The sequence below is a fragment of the Oryctolagus cuniculus genome, chromosome 21, assembly GCF_051225735.1.
Source record: "Oryctolagus cuniculus isolate XC-2025 breed Fujian yellow rabbit chromosome 21, ASM5122573v1, whole genome shotgun sequence".
In the NCBI taxonomy this organism is placed as follows: domain Eukaryota; kingdom Metazoa; phylum Chordata; class Mammalia; order Lagomorpha; family Leporidae; genus Oryctolagus; species Oryctolagus cuniculus.
This window is the reverse complement of record NC_142887.1, coordinates 17,634,169-17,656,077: the sequence shown is the minus strand read 5'-3', so window position 1 is coordinate 17,656,077 and position 21,909 is coordinate 17,634,169. Positions and strand designations below refer to the sequence as shown.

The window sequence follows — 21,909 nt, the reverse complement described above, 5'->3', positions numbered from 1 at the left end:
GGATTTTATATCAGCACCATAAGGGGAGAGCCAGTATTGACTGGCATAAAGAGAAGGTGATTATAATGTTAAATAAACAAAAAAGGAAAACAAAGCAGAGTTATTCCAAAGAGGAGGAAGGGGAAGGGGAGGGGATGGGGAGAGGGAGGAGAAGAATTGGCAGGAAAGGCGATAAAGCACCAAACAGAGATGCTGTCCTGGGAGAGAATCAAAGCTTCACTTCGCTTCCAAAGACCGTCTTGGGGCCCCTCCATGGGGAAGGCTGCTCTGTGGGCAGGGGCTCTTCCTCCCTGACCCCTCGTCCCTTCTCCTCCTCCAGAGCGACAAGGTGACCATCGTGGACCACCACTCTGCCACTGAGTCCTTCATTAAGCACATGGAGAATGAGTACCGCTGTCGGGGGGGCTGCCCCGCCGACTGGGTGTGGATCGTGCCCCCCATGTCGGGCAGTATCACTCCCGTCTTCCACCAGGAGATGCTCAACTACCGACTCACCCCCTGCTTCGAATACCAGGTCCTGCCCCCTCCGGCCCCCTCTGCACGCTGTGCCTTCTGCTTCCGGTGTGGGTGTTACACTTTAGAGGGCGTTTCCATACGGGCCCGTGAGCCTCCCATGACAAGTGGCTGCCGTATTGGACAGCACAGGTGTAGCCGCAAGACCAGTGCCCATGAAATGAATAGTCGGGGGCCACGAGTAGGGAATAGGAGAGGCACTGGAGGCTGCGTGGGAGGGGGGCACAGAAGCAGGTGCAAGGCACCTGTGCTGTGGTTGCCCCTGGCCGAATCTGTCCCGTGGAGGCTGAGGTTTGGGCCGTCCTGAGCTGCAGCCGGAGGAGCCATTCCCTCCCTGCGCTGACCACATTCCTTCCCTGAGCTGACCACAGTGCTCTTTCTCTTCCCAGCCTGATCCTTGGAACACCCACGTCTGGAAAGGCACCAATGGGACCCCCACGAAGCGGCGTGCCATCGGCTTCAAGAAACTGGCAGAGTGAGTCCATGGCAAGGGGGATGGGTGGGTGGGGTGCCCACAAGCTCGAGAGCCCGGCAAAGGGACTGCTGGCTTCTCGGGTGAGCGATGGCTCCGTTTCCTCCAACGCCCTGTACCTTCATGGCCTCTGGGTCTGGGAGGTGAATGTTGCCACCGCGTCTTCTTCTCAGCCTCACTTCGGTGCCTAGTGCCAGAAATGCCGCAGGTCCTGGGGGCAGCGTGAACTCACTCTGCTGACGATAAAAATGGCGGTGCTAATGCCCTGGCTTGTAGCATTGGCCAGTTTCCATGGTGTAAATATTCGTACCATGGTGGTTTCTGAGCTGCCAACAGGGAGTCTTGAACCCAGAGCCAGGGAAGCTATGATGTTGGCTCCAGTCCCGATTGCACACACCCCATTCTTCATTCATTCTGCTGACAAATGACTACCAAGTGCCTTCTGTCTGCCAGGCACTGCGCTGAGCTCTACAAATGTCATAGCAAGCCTGAGAAATAGGGCCCCTGCCCTCAGGAAGCTCGAAGCTATTGGTGTGCCAAAGAATTACACAAGGACAGTCAACATTACAGCTGTGGCAGGTGCATCAGGGGCTGGCTCATGGTGCCATGATATAGATGTGGACTCGATGGAGGTCCTTCGGGGCAGTTGAAGAGACAGCTGAGCTGAAGAATGAGATGGATAAGTCATCAGTGAGCAAAGAGGAGAGGAAGTAGGGTTATGGCCCAAGGCTGCCCAGGAGAGATCGTCCTGAAGAATACTTGGCCAGCTGCTCAGCGGCATGGGCCCAGCTGAGGCTGTTTAATGGGGCTGTCAGCCTTCTGCCCAGAGAGAACCCCCTGTGCCCAGAGCAGAGACCTCTGCAGCTGGCTTTGTGGCACAGACCTCGGTATGGCCTGAGCACCTCTCTTCAGCACCCCCTTGAGTCTAGAACTCTCTCTGTTTGACATCTACAACAGAGGCCTTGAGACAAGACACTGGTGGGCCTGCCAGGGGCTCACACCTAGGTCCTGGCTCCATGAAAGGGGTCATGGGACCTCTCTCCCTCCCTCCAGGACTCGCATCCCCTCTGCCAGAATCTCCCCTCCCCCACCCCCCGCCAGCCAAGCCGACACACAGCAGCAGCCATGCCTTCTCCAGCAGGAAGAGTTGGCGTACTCTCTGGGAGGGAATCTTTGCCTCTGTTCAGTCCCTGGGAGAAGAAAGAAAAAGACATCGAAAGCATCCACTGCACTGAGTTCGGGTAGAGACAATGGGAGTTAATTATAGATGCCTTTTCATGCTCGGATCATTTCAAGGGAATCCTCCAGGCACCTTTGATTCCTTTGGGTTTCTCCCCCTTAGCTGAGTGTCTTCCTGCAGCGTGGGTGGCTTGTAAAATGGTGACTCTCCCGGCAGTCAACCCCAGGTCGGGCAGACGGAGTGATTTGTCTTCACTTAGATTCCTAGAGAGAGGAGGGGCGCTCGCTCACAAGCTGAACCCAGGATTCCCCAGCCTCTGTCCTCTGTCCAAGGCCACCTCCTTGTCCCCAGCCCATGAGAGGCAGAGGAAGGAGCCCTGCTGTGGGCTTCTCTGGTTAGCTGGACAGAGGCTTGGCTTGACATTCAGCCCCTGGCCCAGGGCTTCAGGGCGAGCATCTTGGAAACCCATTGCTTCTCTTGGTAGATATTTATTCAGTGCCAACAGGAGCCGGGCTCTGCACAAGACCCTGGATGTGCAGTGCCCAAAAGAGCAGGCCTGCCCTACCCTTGTGGGTCTCTAAACCTCCTCATATCCCTTCTAACTCAGTATCTGTTGACTTATTAGGAATTCGTACCTATCACACACACACACACACACACACACACACTAGAATATAAGCTACCCGACAGCTGCTCAACCAAGAAAAGTCATCTGTGTTTCTCAGCTACTCTAACAGTGCTGGGAACAGAGTTAGACCTGGACAAGTACTGATGAGTGAGTGAACAAGGGAATGGGCGTGGGAGCAAATTTCAAGGCAATCCTTGGCATGCCAAGGGGCTCGAGACCAAGAGAAACCCATCAAAGTATCAAAGTACAGACTGATGCAACTAACCAACACACTGTGTTAATTTTATGTATTTATCTAACGTTTGAGAGGCAGAGGGACAGAGAGATCAGGCCCATCCCCTGTTTACTCCCCCCAAAGGCATACAGTGGCCAGGGCTGGGTCAGGCGGAAGCCGGGAGCAGAGAACTCAATCCAGGTCTCCCACACATGTGACGGGGACCCAAGTACTTGAGCTGTCACTGCTACCTCTCAGGGTGTGCATTTGCAGGAAGCTGGAACCAGGAACACTACACAGGACTTGAACCCTGGCCCTCCAACATGAGACACAAGTGTCTTACTTAACCAGCATCTTTAGCACTAAGCTAAACACCTGCTCCTAACGAACCATTGTAACGCATGCCCCCACACACACACACAGCCCCCATGCTGTTTCGTGGGTTGTGGCTCTTGCCCAAAGATTCCAACCTGGCATCTTCTTGACCTTGTCCGATTCCCATCTTTTCCTCTCTTATCTTATCCCCCCAGAGCCGTGAAGTTCTCAGCCAAGCTGATGGGGCAGGCGATGGCCAAGAGGGTCAAAGCAACAATCCTCTATGCCACAGAAACGGGCAAATCGCAAGCCTATGCCAAAACCCTGTGTGAGATCTTCAAGCATGCCTTTGATGCCAAGGTGGGTAGAAAGGGGGCGGGGCATAAGAGAAGAGGAGAGAGGGAAGTCAACAGGGAAGAATTTGGCCTTGACATTGAATGACAGCACACCTAAAGATGCCCATTAGCACACATGCAATATTTGCCTAGTTCTCAGGGGACTGTGATGCCCCTGCCCGTGAACCCTGCATGCGTCCCCAAAATGAAATTCCAGTCTCTAGAGCAAAATACTGCAGCTTTGTGAGAAACCATTGTAAGGTCCATTTGGGAAGCTGCACGTTACTTGCATCTCAGTGGGTTTCCTAGCTGCTTGCAGGACTTCTCGGAGCTTTTAGACACAAGCAAGGAATGTAATCTCCAAAGGCAAAAAGAACAGAGTGTGTTTCCCAGACATGAATGACCCTGGATCACTTACTTTCATGGAGCATTTCGGGAGACTGGGCTGTCCTAGACCCTTTCCGCTTAGAGAAATGTCGCTCAAGGGTGCTAAGACACAGAGCAACAATCTCTCCCTAAAGCAGGTGTCTCGGGTCCTCCATACTGCTGAGGGTGGGGATCCAGCTAGGTCCAGGCTGGTCATTCCTAGCCTAAATGAGCTCAGGAATGAGCCAAGATCAGGGGGTTCCAAAGAGTCCCGGGGACTCAGTCAAGATCTGCCAACAAACGGCCAAGCCCTGGACCACTGCGCCCGACAGTGTGTGCTCCTTCAGGCCACAGTGACCCTGGTAAGGCCTCCTGCTATCAAATACAAGTGTTCGCTTGAGCCCATTGGAACAGCAACAGCCGAGAACTTAGGGTGCTGCTCCCAAGGGAGATGCCTTGACATGACTCACCTGTCCCTTTCTCTCTCTTCTGCCCCACTCACTTTCTTCTACCTCCTGTCCCTCCTCCTCCTCATCTTCCTCTCTCTCCCCTCCTCCACATCTGTGCCCTCACCCACCCAGGTGATGTCCATGGAAGAATACGACATTGTGCACCTGGAACACGAAACTCTGGTCCTGGTGGTGACCAGCACCTTTGGCAATGGAGACCCCCCTGAGAACGGAGAGGTGAGAGGAGCTTCCACCCATCCTAGCATGTGGTTCCATCAGCAGGGAGAAAGAGGGGTGCAGCTGAGGCCCTTCCTCTGCACCTGCTGTTGGGTGACAAACCCCTCCCCGAGTCTCAAAGCCAGTGACTTCGGTTTGGGTCCAACTTAGGCACAGATCGGACATTCCCAAGTCCTCAGTCTGCTAGCATCTGCTGGTTAGTCCGACCCTGATGAGAATATTGTCACCTAAGTGTACTCCATGTTTGGAATAGGTCCCCCAACCAGGAGCTGCGTGTCCCCAGCTCCACGTGACAGAAGTCAAGACAGTATTTCTTTAATACATTTTTGTTTGTTTTGAGAAAGAAAGAAGCAGGGGGCCAGCGCTGAGGCATAGCGGGTAAAGCCTCCGCGTGCAGTGTCGGCATTCCCATTTGGGCACCAGTTCGTGTCCCAGCTGCTCCTCTTCTGATCCAGCTCTCTTCTATGACCTGGGAAAGCAGTGGGAGGTGGCCCAAGTCCTTGGGCCCCTGTACCCACGTGAGAGACCCAGAGGAAGCTCCTGGCTCCTGGCTTCAGATTGGCCCAGTTCTGGCTATTGCAGCCAATTGGGGAGTGAACCAGCGAATGGAAGACCTCTCCCTCTCTCTCTCTCTCTCTCCCCCCTCCCTCTCTCCCTCTCTCCCTCTCTCCCTCTCTCCCTCTCACCCTCTCTCCCTCTCTCTCTCCCCCTCTTCCTCTCTCCCTCTCCCCCTCTCTCCCTCTCTTCTCTCTGTGTAACTCCGACTTTTAAGTAAATAAATAAATCTTTAAAAAGAGAGAGAGAGAAGCAGAGAGACAGAGAACACCCATTCACTGGCTCACTCCCCAGACACCCACAACAGCTAGGGCTGGGCTGAGCTAAAGCCAGGAACTCGATCAAGAGTCTCCCACGTGGGCAGCAGAGACCCAGACACTTGAGTCATCGCTGGAGCAGGAAGATGGAGTCAGGAGCCAAGCCAGGACTCAAAGCCAAGCTTTCTGATCTGGGGTACAGGTTTCTCCACCAGCATCCTGACCACCATACCAAATGCCCACTGGGACGCTACTTTTGTGGAAGGAAGGCCGTCCAGGGCAGTTATGCGTTTGGGTGGAGGAGCCACACCTGCATTCCTTCAGTCAGCTGACCCTTCGCTGCACCTGCAGCCCGAGCTCTGTGGTCTAGCCCAAGCCCCTGAGCGTCCCTGGCATCACCCCCCACTCCTGCCAGCCATCAGCTCCTTTTACCACCCACGACCCCAGCCCCTCAATGCCCGACCCTGTTCCACATTCACCAATGCAGGCTTCACATTGTGCCCATCTGTTTCGGCTTCCAGAAATTCGGCTGCGCCTTGATGGAAATGAGGCACCCCAACTCTCAGCAGGAGGAGCGGAAGTAAGTAGTGGCCCCTCCAGGGTCCCATGACACCCCGGGGGGCCGCCGAGAGTGGGCTCACTCGGAGGTCTCCTTGGAGTTCCAAGTGGTGGGTGGGGCCTCAAGTCCACGTGTGACTGATTTCAGCTAATGGGTATCTGGGCGCCGCCAGGGCTGATGCCTTGGTTCACGTCACAGCCTTGCACCTAGATTCCTTTTTCTGTCAAATTAGAGATTAGAATCCCTGCCTTCGCTTTCTGGTGGGTAACGGCCAAGCAAAAATCTGGAAGGAGAAGTCCTGGGAAACATTAAGAGCGCTGTGGCCGGCGCCGCAGCTCACTAGGCTAATCCTCCGCCTAGCAGCGCCGGCACACCGGGTTCTAGTCCCGGTTGGGGCGCCGGATTCTGTCCCGGTTGCCCCTCTTCCAGGCCAGCTCTCTGCTGTGGCCAGGGAGTGCAGTGGAGGATGGCCCAGGTGCTTGGGCCCTGCACCCCATGGGAGACCAGGAAAAGCACCTGGCTCCTGCCTTCGGATCAGCGCGGTGCGCCGGCTGCAGCGCGCCGGCCGCGGCGGCCATTGGAGGGTGAACCAACGGCAAAGGAAGACCTTTCTCTCTGTCTCTCTCTCTCACTGTCCACTCTGCCTGTAAAAAAAAAAAAAAAAAAAGAGCGCCATGTAAATATCGGTTCTCTTTCTCCCTCCCACCCCCACTCCAAAGTCCGTGCAAGCAGCTGTGTCCCTAGACGCTGCCTGTCTGATGCTCCTGGGGACTTGCAGCTCCTGTGGAGGGGGCATTGGAAAGATGGGGCAGGTGTCTCAGAGGGCGGACCCTCGCGGACCCTCGGTCAGAACATGTTCTGGGTGGAATTGTGTCAGGCACAGTGCTGGGTTCCTAAGGCTGAAAACGTCTATAATCAGGGTTACCCTTGAAACGCCCTTGCCCTCGCCATGAGGTCAGAACGACCGGTGCATGCTCACACAGCCTCCCTGCAGTGACGCCAGCGCCGTGTCCCCTGCAGCACAGGGCAGATCTGGTGCCTTATGGAGGGCTCCGAACACCGCAGCTGACTGAGCTGTGCAGAACTTCACTCCCGGCGTTCTCTGTACTGAGCGCGTGTTGCCAGACGCACACACATCTGCTGCCCAGGAGACAGAAAGTCCCGGAAGCCAACTCCAACACCTGAGTCCTCACTCTCCCTGCCCTGTCCTGGGTGGCCTCCCAGGAGGCCCCCGCCCCCCTCCTCCAGGGAGAGATAGGGTACCATCCACTCTCCCCTCTAGGTACCCGGAACCCTTGCGTTTCTTTCCCCGTAAAGGGCCTTCCCTCCCCCACGGTGACACTGAAGTCCACGGTCTGGCTGCAGCCCGTGACAGCCAGCGCAGGTAGAGTGTGCGAGTGGGCATGTGTGTATCAGTGTGGATGCACGCGCCTCCATGTGTGCACATGTATGAACGTGTGTGCACGCATGCCCAGTGCCTGAGCACCCTAGACCACACCCAGACCTCAAGGAGGACCAGCGTTCTAACCCAGGCAGCACCGCTAACCCGCTAAGCAGCCTTGATCAAATTGCTTGACCTCCGTGGGCCTCAGTCTTTCTCATCTGCCAAGTGGGGAGAACATTTCTGTGCCTTGCCCACCACTGGGGACTGGGCTGTTGCAAGGATCCAGAGATAAGAACAAAGAGGAAGGCATTTGGAAAAACCCCCAGGCTCATACAAATGCACGTGGTTATTTTTACCCCACACCCATCAGCCGTCCCTCCCACACGAACGGCGCAGCCGCCCCCTGATACGTTGCGTCGCTTATTTGGAGAAGTGACTCAATGTGAGACTATTTTGGGGCAGCAAATACACTTCCATATATTTAGAACTATCCTGATGCCGGAGCAAAAACTTTGAAGAACGTCCAGCTTGGAAACCCTGCTGCCAACAGGCACAATGTTGTTTTTTCCTTTTTCCTTTTCCTTTTGCACTCAACTGTGTGTGTGGGGGGGGGGGGGTTGTCTTGAGTTTTAATTTGGGAGCCTGCATTTTGGAGGTCTTTGCTTATCTGCTCTGTCTTAGGGTTTTTTTTGGCTGCTGTTTTTGCTTTGTCTTATTCTTGACTTGTCTGATACAAAATTTACCAGTTTGAGAGGAAAACTGAGAGGCCTGGCTTCCTTCTTCTTGGTCTCAAGGCCAAGGTTTGAGTCCCAGGGACAGCTCTCTGGCCCTTCAGAGTAAGGTAATAAAAATGTAATCTCTTTGTGGCAGGGCTCAGCATTTTTCATGTTTACTCGATGTGTGAACTGCGACTAACCCCTGAAATACCTAAGGGACCGTGCTGTGGGAGGGGAGTGCTGAAGGGGCTAGCCCAACACTGCCTAGTGGAGCTTTCTACAGTGATGTAAGACGTTGCTTATCCATGCTGGCTCTACTTGGCTGCCGAGTACAGTGTGGCTGGTGCAAGTGAGGAACCAAGTTTTTCACTGCACTTAATCAAATGCACCTCTCGCCAAACAGCCACACGTAGCCAACAGCTACCACACTGCACAGCACGGATCTAGTCTTCACTACCTAAAGTTAGGTCTAGGAACAGGTGGCTTTGGCATCTCCCAGGAGCTTGTTAGAAATGAAGATTATCAGGCTCACCCCATGTTAACAAGATCCCGGGTGATTCTGGGGCACATTATTATTTGGGAAACAGGAAAGACTGGTCAGTTGGTAGTTAGGGGTGGTCAGTTTGAATCCAGCCTTCTTACTGGTTTAACCATTTTAACCATCTGCATCTCAAATGTCCTAAGGCAAACGTGGCTAGACACCTTGTGCAGGCAGGGTCAAGTTCAGATGCACAGATCCCACTGTGATGGATGTGGAACTGTAGGCACAGCCAGAGGAGTGTAATGGTTTGACTCTACACACCAGAGAAGGTCTCAGGACCACAGCGAGTGACTTGAAGATCCATCAGTGGTGTTGACCTCAAGGGAGGGCTCCAAGCCAGAGCTCACAGACTCCCCTTTGTCTTGGCAGGAGCTACAAGGTTCGCTTCAACAGCGTCTCCTCCTACTCGGACTCCCGCAAGTCATCAGGCGATGGGCCCGACATCAGAGACCACTTTGAGAGCGCTGGACCCCTGGCCAATGTGAGGTGAGCAAGGGTCTTGGGGGCCCAAGAAGGCTAAGGCTCTTGGGGGGCTGGGCCTGGTTGCAAGATGGGGTCTTCGTCATCACGGTGGGGAGGGGATCTACCTTATGTGCCCATCCATCCCTGGTAAAACCGGCTGCATCCTGGCTGTCTCCAGGTGGCTGACCCCACACCCACTAAAGCACACTACCTCGTCTCCCCATTTTCCATACCCGAGTTCTCTTTCTGTACACACTCCCCCAGAACCCCACACCCACGGTTCACCCATCATTTGTGCCAAAGGATATTACTCTCTGGACGTTGCTCAATGAACAACCCTTCCTAAGAGATGCATTTTACAATTGATAGAAGCTTCTAGAAACAGTCTGCCATGGCCCAGTGGTTCTCAATCCTGAATGCACATCAAAAACACCTGGGGATGTTTACAACATACCAATGTGACAACCAAGGCCACTTCCAGAAATTCTGAGGTGATTGATCCAGAACTGAGCCCACCCATTTCTTTCTTTTTCTTTTTCCCTGTAATTCTCTGCAATTGACTCTAACATGCAGTCAAATTTGAAAAATACTGGCCTAACCCCATATTTTCTACTGTATGGTCGCTTAGTATGTGATAATTTTAGGCGGCCCATGAACAAGGATTTTGTACTTCAAAAGTTACATGGTCAGTTTGATTTGGGAAGAAATTAAGCGAGGCTGTCAGAGTGACATTGGCCATCATGAGACTGATGTAGGCAGAGCCTTCAGGCCTGGCCACGAATCCCTCAGCCCTTCCCTAACCTGCTCAGAGCGATGGGTAGCAGATGGTGATCACAGGGCTCCTTGATACTGAAGTACCAGGCCCATCCAAGCATTGCAATAGACATTATTTTTCAAAACATAACTGAGCAGAAAGTTCCCATAGCCCCCAGCCCCAATGCATGCAAAGCCCACTGTCAGTGTCACTGTGATCCCTTTGTCACAAATGTCGAGCCTGCTTTGACCTTGACACCTCATGGTCTCCAAAGCCTGGTGTTGGCATCAGGTTCACACTTCACGTTGGATGTGCTATGGGTTTTGCATTCTGTACCTCAACACGGAAGCATAAGTCCTGGGCTCAGTCAGATTTCAGTTTCCCCTTATGAAGTCGATCACAGCAGAGGTTGGCAGCATATTGCCTGCTGGCCACTGCATATGTTGTACAACCCATGAGTGATTTTTTTTTTAACAGATGAACTTTTGTAATTAATTGGATGGTAGAAAACATCCCAATTGCGCCCCAATTAGCTGTAAGGCAAAATTGTAGTCAATTCTTATTATGACTTCAATTTTGTCAATAAAAATGTGCAAGAATTTGTTTTCTCTCATGTTATTTAAGTACCCACATAATAATTTTGATTCTGCTTCGTGGCCTACTAGCCTAAAAATATTTATTATCTAGTCCTACTGTAAGAAGTTAAAACTAACTAAAAACTTCTTTAAAGGGTTATTTATTCACTTGAGAAGTAGAATTATAGAGACAAGGAGAGACAGAGAGAAAGGTCTTCCACACTCTGGTTCACTCCTCAAATGGCTGCAATGGCCGGAGCTGAGCTGATCTGAAGCCAGGAGCCAGGAGCTTCTTCCGGGTCTCCCACGTGGATGCAGGGGCCCAAGCACTTGGTCCATCTTCTACTGCCTTCCCAGGCCATAGCAGGGAGCTGGATTGGAAAAGGAGCAGCCAGGACTTGAACCAACACTCACATGGGATGTTGGCACTACAAGCAGAGGCTTAACCTACTATGCCACAGTGCCAGCCCCCTAAAACTTTTTTAAAATTCAAAAAAAAAAAACAAAAACCCACAAGTATGGTGACATGTGTGATGAATAGGCTCCTTTGGATGGCATCTTTGATTTTAGCCAATCTCAAACAGGTTTCTGCCCAATAAATCAATTCTCAGCATTTAAAAAAAAAAAAAACTTGCCAGCTCCCAAGTGTAGAGGCTTAAAATGGGAATTTTGAAATCATAAAATGAAGATTGTCGTGGAACTGGGATGCTGTCAGAAGATTCTACAAACCTGGTGGCTTAGAAAGTGCAGAAACATAGCGCTCACACGTCTGCAGGCTGAGAAGCCCCAGTTCAAGGCAGAGGTGGTGTCTGGGAGGACTCTGCCCTGTGCACAGCTGTCGTCTCCTCACTGCATCCTCGCAGGGCCACAGGGAAGACCCCTGGTCTCTCCAGCCCTTGGGCTGGGCACCAAGCCCGTTCGTGCCAGAGGCCCCACCCACTGGTGCCCTCTCAGCGGGAGTAGCTTTGGATCAACACAGACATCTAAACCTTGGCATTGGGCTTGGGGAGCTAACGAGGAGCGATGAGAGGCACGTCCACTCTATAAATGAGGAATGAGCGACGTCTGGCCATCAGCTGTGGCAGACATCACGGCGTCTTGACCACTAGGCATGCCCACTGCTAGAACTTCCCATGTCTCGTTGGACTGACACCAAGGTGGACAACTTGGGGCAGGGATGCAAGGCAAGGTGACCCAGGCGGTGAGCATCTCTCCACACCACCTTGGAAGGAAAGTGTGAAGTATCTAGATTACAGAGGTCATGGGTTAAGGAGTGGCAGAGGGAGAACGCTGCGGAATCCAATACGCTTTATGGAGGAGGCTGTGGAATCCGAGGGATAGGGGGGCAGGAGGGAGGGGGGTTAAATGGGACAGCATGACTATGGACTGGGAGGAGTGGCTGTCAGCCTCAGTTAGCTGTCGCTGGATCTGAGCTCCCTGGACCCATCTCCAGTTCATCTTCCAACGATGGAGGTTCCCTCCCCAACATCCTCTTCTCCCACCTCCCTCCCCTGTCTCACTCTGTTGCCATCTTGTTCCATCATCCTACAAAAGGGATTGACGGGGGTGGGCGTTTGGTGCGGCAGCTCGGATGCCAGGGGGAATGCCGGTGTCCCACTTCAGGGGCCCCGGGCTGCAGTCCTGCCTCTGCCCCCCACTCCACTCTCCTGCTGATGCTCTCCCGGGAGGCTGTGACGATGGCTCAGGTACTCATGTTTCTGCTCTCCACGTGGGATTAGTTCCTGGCTCCTGGCTTTGGTTTGGACCAGCCCTAGCTCTTGTGGGCATTTAGGGAGTGAATCAACAGATGGAAGACCTCTCTCTCTCTCTCTCTCTCTCTCACTCTCTCTCTCTCACTCTCCTTTCCAAGTGCAAGTCCAAATGCATAATTTAAAGAGAGAGAGATTCAAGGGCAGGGCCCGGCCCTGTCTGGAGTGACTCGGTAGCTCTCCTCGGCTTGTCCGAGGTGTCCGCCTCCAGCAGGACACTCGGATCCCGAAGGAAGCACTCCAGTCCCTGTGAGGTCTAGAGCTCCAGTGAGGACCAAGTCCCGGCTGCATATCACAAAGTCCCTGCAGATCTGTGGACTAGCAAGAGGCCGCCCAGGCCCAGCCCTCCATGGCATCCCCACCCCGGAATGGAGCAGGGTCTCAGTAGCTTCACCCACCCTGGTTCAGGCGCCAACATTGCAGAGTGTTCGTGAAGCAAATTAATTCTCACAGAGACTGCAAGGGATGGAGCCAACCTGGTGGGACCTCTTTTAACCTCTTTTAGAAGGTCTTGTTTACACACCAACATCTGATGCGCTCATGACAAGTCCTTGTCTGGCCTGTTCACCAACACAGGTCCCCAACGACCCCCTTGTTAGAGCTCTTGTTATCTTTGTACTTAAAGCTAAACTAGTTATGTCACTTGTAGGATTCACACCTTTGGAAAACATAGACTAACTTCTCCCGTTAGTCCAGTTTAGGAATAAGCAGTACTTCCAGTGAATTGCTGTTCCCGGCTCATCCTGAGGACACTTTAGGGTTTTCTCCTATGCCGTGCATGGACCAAAGGAGGGGAGGAAAGCACTCGTGGGCTCTCAGGCTCACAGGTTAATTAATGTCCATGAGTGGGGTGTGGGGCACCTGACCACCACGTCTGTTTGTCAGCGAACACAGACTGGGTGGAAGAAACTTATTTTTTTTTATGGTTCCAGAAGCTAAAAGCCCAAGATCAAGGTGCCAGTAAGGTTAGTTTCTGGTGAGCCCTCTCCTCCTGGCTGGCAGCAGCTGCATTCCCATTGTGCAGAGAGAGAGACAAGACAGAGACAAACAGACAGAGAGACTGTATTGGGGCCTTACGCTTATAATGGCATTTAACCTTAATTACCTCTTAAAGGCCCTATCTCCAAACCTAGTTACATGGGGATTAGTAGTCCAGCGTGTGAATTTGGGGGGAACACAGTTGAGCCCCTAACACCAAACACTCCTGCCCCTATCAACCCGAAGTCCTCCAGCGTGGACTTCTTGTTTGTCCTTGGTAGGTTCTCCGTGTTCGGCCTGGGCTCACGGGCGTACCCTCACTTCTGCGCCTTCGGACATGCCGTGGACACCCTCCTGGAAGAGCTGGGAGGGGAGAGGATCCTGAAGATGAGAGAAGGAGATGAGCTCTGCGGGCAGGAAGAGGCCTTCAGGACCTGGGCCAAGAAGGTCTTCAAGGTAATCTGACCTCATGAACCTAGGGCAGGAAGCGAGGTGTCCCTCACCACTTAGGGACGTGGCCTAAACCACTAAGGAAGAGAAAGCACTTGAGAGAACTCCTGGCATCTGTCCCAGGTAGAGCTTGAAACAGCTCGGGTGAGGCTGGATGGCCTGTGCACGCGCATGCACACATATACACACATGCATGCACACACACACACACACGCTTTCCACCCCCAATCCAGCATGGTGCATTGTGGGCAAGGAGCTGGTCCTAGAGCCTGGGAAGCTCAGAACTCAGAGCACTGTCTCCCCACTTCACGTTGGGTAGACCAGCACCCGAGAAACGGAGTCCCAGCCAGGCCGATGGGCCATGCCTCGTTAAACCAGAGCTCAAATCTCCCCAGATCGTCTGCTGGGACGAGCTTGTCCCTCCTGGGTCCCATGTCACTCACCAGCACGGTAGTTGCTGGCCACACGTGGCCATTTAGATGTCAACCTAAATGACTTTAAATCAACTACAACGAGTGGCTAAATAAAGCGTGGGTTAACCATATGTTGGGGCATCTTTTGGCCACAGGAGGGGATGAAGTACCCATAAGTAGCACACCACAGGTGAACCTGGAATGCAGGACGCTAAGTGAAAGAAGCCAGTTGCAAAAGACCACATGCCAATTTGCATATCTTTTCTTGGCCAATAGAGCTAAAGACCCATCACACTTGTTTGTGTTTTTCAAGACCCAACCTGTCGTTGGCTATTTCTCTGGGATTATTTTATTTCTTGTTCTCTGCTCTGGTGCTTAAGCTTGCGTACCTCCAGATGCATTTATTTTTGCTAATGCACGTATTTTAAGCCAAACATGTCCTTCTCTGCATTCCTTTGTTGCATTCTCTATATTTTGATATGTTGCATTTTTATTTTCATTAAGTTAAAACATTTTCTAGTTTGTATTGCATTGCTTCTTGGCCTTTTGGCTAAGATCAAGTGTAGTATCTAGTTTGCATTGCAAAAAAAAAAAAAAAAAAAAAAAGGCAACATATCGTAGGACACCGTTCCTGTGCAAGTCCAGAATAGGAAAATCCACACGGATGGAAGATAGGGCTGAGGGGAGTGGGAACTGGAAATGACTGCTAATGGCTCTGGCGTTTTCTTTTGGGGTGATAAGAATGTTCTAGAACTAGATAGACATGATGATTGCCACTGAATTGTACATTTTAAAACGGTGAAGTTTTTAAAAGATTATTTTATTTATTTGAAAGAGAGAGAGAGAGAGAGCTTCTATCCACGGGTCCACTCCCCCAATGGCCACAACAGCCAGGGCTGGGCCAGCCTGGAATTCAGGAGCCAGAAACTCCATCTGCGTCTCTCGCATGGATGGCAGGGGCCTGAGCACTTGGGCCATCTTCTGCTGCTTTCCTAGGTGCATTAGCAGGGAGCTGGATTGGAAATGGAGCAGCCAGGACTTGAACCAGCGCCCGTATGGGATGCTGGTATCACAGGCGGTGGCTTAATCTGCTATGCCACAGCGCCAGTCCCTATAATGGTGAATTGTGTATATTAGGAAATACAGAGAGAGGAAGATAAGGTTAAAAAATAAATAGAATTAAAAATTGCATTCCGCAGTTGCACTGGCCACATTTGATTTGCCCAGTGGCCACAAGCAGCCCATGCAGAATGTGTCCATCGCGGCAGCAGAGGGAGTGAGCCAGGGACTCACGATTACGCTGGCCTCCCTGGGCTGGGGGCACTGGGTGTGGACTCTGTCTCCTCCACCTGCTCCTTCCCCAGCCCCCGGACGCATTTTCCTCGGTAGCCCCAGGAGCAGGAAGGGAGAGCGCACCCTCTGTCTTTCCCATGGGACTCTTCGTCTTGCTGGCACACGCACACGGAGGCCCCTGCGCTCCAGGAATGCCCAGGTGGGGACGCTGCGTTCCCACTTTTCTTCTAGACAAGCAGAGCTGAGCTCACCCCGCGACTTCTGCACTTGGGGATCCCTGTCTGGATCTTGACTTCAGTCAAGCAGCCTTGGCTGAGCATCCCGGAAGCGAGACCTGTTAAAAGTCTTTGACACTGGCTGGCGCTGCAGCTCACTAGGCTAATCCTCCGCCTTGCGGCACTGGCACACCGGGTTCTAGTCCCTGTCGGGGTGCCGGATTCTGTCCCGGTTGCCCCTCTTCCAGGCCAGCTCTCTGCTGTGGCCAGGGAATGCAGTGGAGGATGGCCCAAGTGCTTGGGCCCTGCACCCCATGGGAGACCAGGAGAAGTACCTGGCTCCTGCCTTCGGATCGGCGTGGTGCGCCGGCCGCAGCGCGCCAGCCGTGGCGGCCTTTGGAGGGTGAACCAACGGCAAAAAGGAAGACCTTTCTCTCTGTCTCTCTCTTTCACTATCCACTCTACCTGTCAAAAAAAAAAAAAAAAAAGTCTTTGACCCTTTAGCTCTCAACCCCCATCCTCCCATCCCACCCCCCTCTCTAGCAACCACTAATCCAATTCCCAACTCAGACTCCCCTGTTCTAGACGTTTCATACGACTGGCATCATGCAGTCGGGGTCTTTCGTTACTGGCTTCTTCCACTTGGGACGTTCTCGAGTGTTACCCACGTTGGATCCGGTGTGACGACTTCATCCCTTTTATGATCAAACAATCTTCCGTGGTGTGGCTGCACCTTGTTTTGTTAATCCTTTCGTCTGTCGGTGAACATTTGGATTGTTTTCAAAACAGTCCGAGGCCAAACTATGGGAAAAGCTACCTTTGAGAAAGTGTTTAATTATCAGTGGCTTCTAATCTCAAAAAATTAATTCCGAACAGGATCATTAAAGTTGGAGAACTAATGAGCTTGACACAAAGAAAAAAGGAAGTAAAAATGTGATGCAGGCATCCAGATGTACCGTATGCTCTGCCTCTGTATAATGTTTTACATCTTTCAAGAAAGATGGATTAGAGGTTCTATGGCGTTTACTTTCTCCATTAATAGTGACCCTTTACCCATGTGGGGTTAAGGAATAAATGACACAGTAGTGTTATCTCAAGTAGAGGTTAGATCCTAAACTCAGAGGTAAATGTGATATGCCCGGCACGTCCAAGGCACTCAAAATTATATCAGATGGATATGTATGAGTGTGTGGATGGATGGATGGAGGGGAGGGGCAAAGGATGGATGGGTGGGCAGATAGAAGGGCGGAAGAGTGGCTAGAGGGATGGGTGCATGGATGGATGGGTGGGAGAAAGGGTGGGGAGAGGGGTAGGTGGATAGAGGGGGGATGGATGGAAGGGAAGAAGGGTGGAGAGAGGGATAGAGGGATGGATGATGGATGGATGGATGGATGGATGGGAGGAAGGGTGGATGGAGGGATGGGTGGATAGAGGGGTGGGTGAGTGGGTGGAAGGGAGGAAGGGTGGCGGGGGGATGAATAGAGAGATACAGGCCATGACTTAGAGCTGGTGGGGAGGAGCCCGTCTTGGCTGAAGGAGGTCACCGCGAGCCCCGTGTGTGCCGCAGGCGGCCTGTGACGTGTTCTGCGTGGGGGATGACGTCAACATCGAGAAGGCGAACAATTCCCTGATCAGCAACGACCGCAGCTGGAAGAGGAACAAGTTCCGCCTCACCTACGTGGCCGAAGCCCCCGGACTGACACAAGGTGCCTCTCCCCACGGGGCAGGGGAGGCGTTCAGGACATAGTGGGAGAGAAGTCAGGAGATCCACCTCCTGTGGGTGCCCAGAGAAGATGCGCCTGGGGGCCTGGGCCTCTCTGCAGTGCAGTCCTCCCAAAATAAACATGGCCCCCACCTCCGCTCAGCAGCAAGGGGCCTGGAGGTCCCCGCCCCGCCCAGGTGTGTGTGACTTCCTGGTGCAGCCCTTGAACGAGCGCAACCAACTCTCCTTTGTGTTCTACGTTATCACAGACACTGCCCCCATCCCAACCGATGCCTGCCCGGCCCCTTCCCCCGGGGTTTCAGCTGACCCCAGCACAGGGCACAAGTGGGAGCTGAGAGCCCCCAAAGACCTGGGGGCACTTTTTGAGGCATCTTCAGCCTCCCCTCTGGAATCCCGCTGTTTCCCTCCCCCGCAGGCCTTTCCAGTGTCCACAAGAAGCGAGTCTCCGCCGCTCGGCTCCTTAGCCGTCAAAACCTCCAGAGCCCTAAATCCAGGTAAGAGCACCTTGCTTCCTGCAGAGCTGGCCACCCGCCATGCTGCCAGGGCCGCCCAGCCCAAGGGAGCAGGCCTGGGTGAGGCTGAGGCCCGGGTTCCACCTCGCACCTGTTGCAGAGCGCCAAGACCGCTCATCCTTTGCTGCATTTGCTTGTCTTGTTCTCCCTTGGTCATGCAGAAAGGGAGACGGCACTGGCCACTGCGAAAAGAGCAAAGAGAGGGGGGTTTCTGAGTCTTTCTTGCATTGCTTTTTATTTATTTGAGAGGCAAACAGGCAAAGAGAGAGAGAAAGAGAGAGAGAGCTGCCATCTACTGGTTCACTCCCCCCCAAATGCCAGCAGCAGCCTGGGCTGAGCCAGGTGCCAAGAACTCCGTCCAGGTCTCCCACATGGGTGGCAGGGGCCCAAGCACTTGAGCCATCACCCAGTGCCTCGCAGAGTCTGTATGAACAGGAAGCTGGGGTCAGGCAGCAGGAGCCAGAGCCAAGAATTGAACCCAGGCTCTCCAGCATGAGCTACGACTGTCTTGAGTACCAGGCTAAATGCCCACTTGCTTGCTTTGTTTGTAATCAGCGCTAATTGCCCACTCCCTTAATGAGTCCCTTTGGACAACGGACCACATCCTTGCAGAGCTGCCGCAAGTTCACAGTCCCCTGGCATCTAAGTCAGAAACCACTCAGTCCGTGCGTCTCCTTATTCTACAGCACTTTTTGGTGGAGTGCTGAACACTAGCTGCCCGGATTCTGTTTACATTTCTTTAGCTTGATGGGAGGCTCATTAGCTCTCACAACATCCACTCTGTGTTTTGAAGTGTTAGGAATCATCTTATTATGCGACAGAACCCCATATCTAATCTATATTACATAGCCTAATATCTTAACACCTGCTCCAACCACGATCTGTCTCCCGGCATCTCCGGTGACAACCAAAGCAACTTCACTTCCTCCCGGCGAGGGTAGATGACTAAGGATGCGGACCAGCAGCCCTCGCGCCTTGGTGCCTACTAGTCGTTCTTCCCCAGCCGTTGGCTTTAGTGGAAGGACACACCCTGGCCTGCGGCACCGGGTTACCACACGCTCGAGACCATGTGATCGCTGCTGAGTGTGTGCGAGGCTATTCTTGCCCGTGCCGGGTGCCCTCCTGACAGCCCACGGCTGCTGCGTGGAGCCCGTGTCCTTGCTGCCCCTCCACATCACGCCTTCTCACAATGATCAAACCCAGCCCGCCCAGCCGGCGACGCGCAGAAGTCACTCCCGCGGCGCTAATGAAGGCCTCGGCACTGATCCCTGTTGAATGGAATCTTTTTCACTTCGCAGTGACAGCCCATGAAGACCTTTTGAAATCTCGATTCTCTGCAGAGCCGGGAACAAAGAGTGGGCTCTGGAGCTCACAGCCGGGGCTTTCCGAGCCCCTCTCCGCCCTGCACCAGCTGTGTGGCCTTGGCCAAGTCACCCAGGCACTCTGAACCCTGACTCCTTGTCTGTAAGCTGAGAGCAATGGCTCGAAAGGTCGCTGACATTTCTCGTGCTTTCGATGTCCCAGGCATGGGGCTGAGTTCCCCCTGTGGGAGCTCTCCTAATTCCAGCCAGCCCAGGGAGTAGGTGCCGTTACCTGCCACGTTTTACATAGAAGGGACAGAAGGTACTTGTTGAAGGCCACGCCGACCTGGTTTTCTGTCCCCAGATTCGGGGGACACAGGAGGCCACCAGGGCCATTGCAAGGCAGCAGTGGGTGTGGGAGGTGAGCTACCTGACACAGCCAGTGTATCATAAGTTCTGCTTAGCACTCCGTCCTGTCTTAGCTGCAAACGTGGCATGGGTGCTGCTGTGGTCTCCCAAGCTGTGGGTGAAACAAGCCCCAACACAGAATTCCAGGGCTCTCGCGTTCTCTCCTAGGTCCTCAAACATTAACGAAATGGACCAGGAGACCAACCCCTTGGAAAAGCCAGTTAAATGCCTTAGTGTAACGGCCTGTGATCTAGAAAGGGGCTCTGTGTTTGAATTATGTCTCCGAGTTTCCATTTATGCCCTCTGAAAAAGTAGGGCAGCAGCAGCAGTGTTGGGAGAGAAGGGATGAAGAATCTGATGGAAATTTCTTTCGGTGACAAACTATGAAAGCCCAGCGTACAAATTGCTTTGCAAGCTGTGGAACAGAAATAGCAAGGAGAACTGAGAAGTGTTTCGATGCTGAGTTGAACGAAAGTCCCCGCATGCACCCCCTTCCATCTCCAGCAAGGGCGCCCGACTCTAGACCGAGGGTCTGGTGGGCGTGAGCAGGAGAAGATTCCACGCAAGGCTGGGCACTGCGCGTGGATTCCAATCAGCTGTGCATCAGCACGGCAGGCCCAGGTTATACCTCGCTGCTCGGCTTCTCCAAAGCCTGCCCTGTGGCACTGCCTATTTGCAGGCTTAATACCAGTTCCAGCTTTGCAGGTTTATGAAAAAGGGGAGGGTTAGGAGAATTGGATGGAAAAGCACAACTCTCCGATGTTCCCCTGCCCAAGGCCAAGGTTGGGCTGTTTGGCCCAGGAGCCCATCACCGGGATCTCACAAAGCACCCGCGCTCTGGGCTCTTCACGGCCAGCCAAGAGCTTCAGAGGCAGTAAACAGCCTTTGGAGGGTAATTCTTGCACAGCCAAGGAGAGTGCCTGCCATCCTCATGCCCTTGCCTGGAAATCAACGCCGGGCTGCACGGGCAACAGGGAGCAAACAGAGTGGAAGGGACCGTGGAAGGGCATGCTCACGGCGGGGTGGGGGTGGGTGGGAGCCGTCCTGGAAGTCAGGAGGGAGGGGCGGGTGCAGGCTGGAGCCGAGGCACTCAGAGTGGGCTTGAAGAACGGAGGGAACGGAGCAGGGGAGGCAGCAAGACAAAACCGCAGCAGCGAAGGTGTGGTGCATGGAGGAGCCGGCGGAAGTAGCAGATGTGACGGCAGAGGGCACCTCGTGGGGAGAACTCTTTTTTAAGTTTATTTATTTGAGAGGCATAAGACAGGAGAGAGAGCGAGAGCGAGAGCAAGAGCGAGAGCCCATCCATTGGTTCACTCCCCAGATGCTTGCAATGGTCAGAAACTCCATCCAGGGCTCCCACGTCGGTGGCAGGGACCCAACTACTTGAGCCCTCCTCCCTGCTGCCTCCCAGGGTGTGCGTTAGCAGGAGGCTGGAGCCTGGACAGGAACCCAGCAGTGCAGTGTGGGACACAGACATCTTATCTGCCAAGCCAGGCACTCACGGGACTGGAGAGAACCCGAGAGCCCTGCGTTCTCATCTCCTCTTGCATGAAGTCTCCCCTCTGCAGCCTTGCTCATCTGAACAGGGCTCGCCAAGAGCTGGCTTCTGCCCAGCCCTCCCAGGTCGTCCCTGCCTCTCCTCCAACCCCCGCCCCCTCGCTTCACCGGAGTAGCTCAGGGATGCTCTTGACCTTGTCCATCTGCATCTCAGACCCTCAGCCGCTACCCTAAGCAAAGCCACAGCCGTCTCCGCCCTGAGACTGGAGTAGCCGCCTCCCTTGACCCCTTGTGTCTTGGGCTTTCTCTCAAAGATCCACCTGCCAAGCAGCAGGCAGACCAACTTTCTTTCTTTAAAGATTTCTTTATTTATTTGAAAGTCAGAGTTGTAGAGAGATGGAGGGAGAAACAGAGAGGTCTTCTATTCACTGGTTCACTCCACAGGTGGCTGCAACAGCCAGGGCTGGGCCAGGCCAAGACCAAGAGCCAGGAGCTTCCTCCCGGTTTCCCATGGGGGTGGCAGGGGACCAAACACATGGGCCATCTTCTGCTTTCCACAAGCTATTAGCAGGGAGCTGGATCAGAAACAGAGCAGCCGGGACTTGAACTGATGCCCATATGGGATGCCCAGCATCAGAAGTGGCAGCTTTACCTGCTGTGCCCCCAAACCAGGCCTGAGAAATTTTCTAAAAGCAGAAACTGAAGTATGTCTCTCCCGAGCTTCACAGCCATCTAAGGAAGCCTCCAGACTCCTGGCTGGGATGTCACGACGAGGCCCTCGGCATCTGGCCCCTGCCACTCCAAACATCCCAGCCTCCTTTCCTTTCCGCCAATGTAC

At 53.5% G+C, this 21,909-nt stretch overlaps 1 protein-coding gene and 1 pseudogene across 1 annotated transcript in view; both read left to right on the top strand.

The window, feature by feature from the left end:
* Window positions 1–21,909, top strand: part of NOS1 (nitric oxide synthase 1) — a gene marked incomplete at its 5' end in the record, with an annotated part of 85,244 nt that overhangs the window by 46,299 nt on the left and 17,036 nt on the right. Inside the window, 9 exon segments of the mRNA NM_001082385.1 lie at window positions 320–514; window positions 903–988; window positions 3,538–3,682; window positions 4,605–4,709; window positions 6,043–6,101; window positions 9,091–9,207; window positions 13,541–13,715; window positions 17,198–17,336; window positions 17,769–17,847. Of these exon segments, the coding sequence (NP_001075854.1) occupies window positions 320–514; window positions 903–988; window positions 3,538–3,682; window positions 4,605–4,709; window positions 6,043–6,101; window positions 9,091–9,207; window positions 13,541–13,715; window positions 17,198–17,336; window positions 17,769–17,847 (1,100 nt within the window).
* Window positions 14,653–14,738, top strand: LOC127484767 (U2 spliceosomal RNA; annotated as a pseudogene).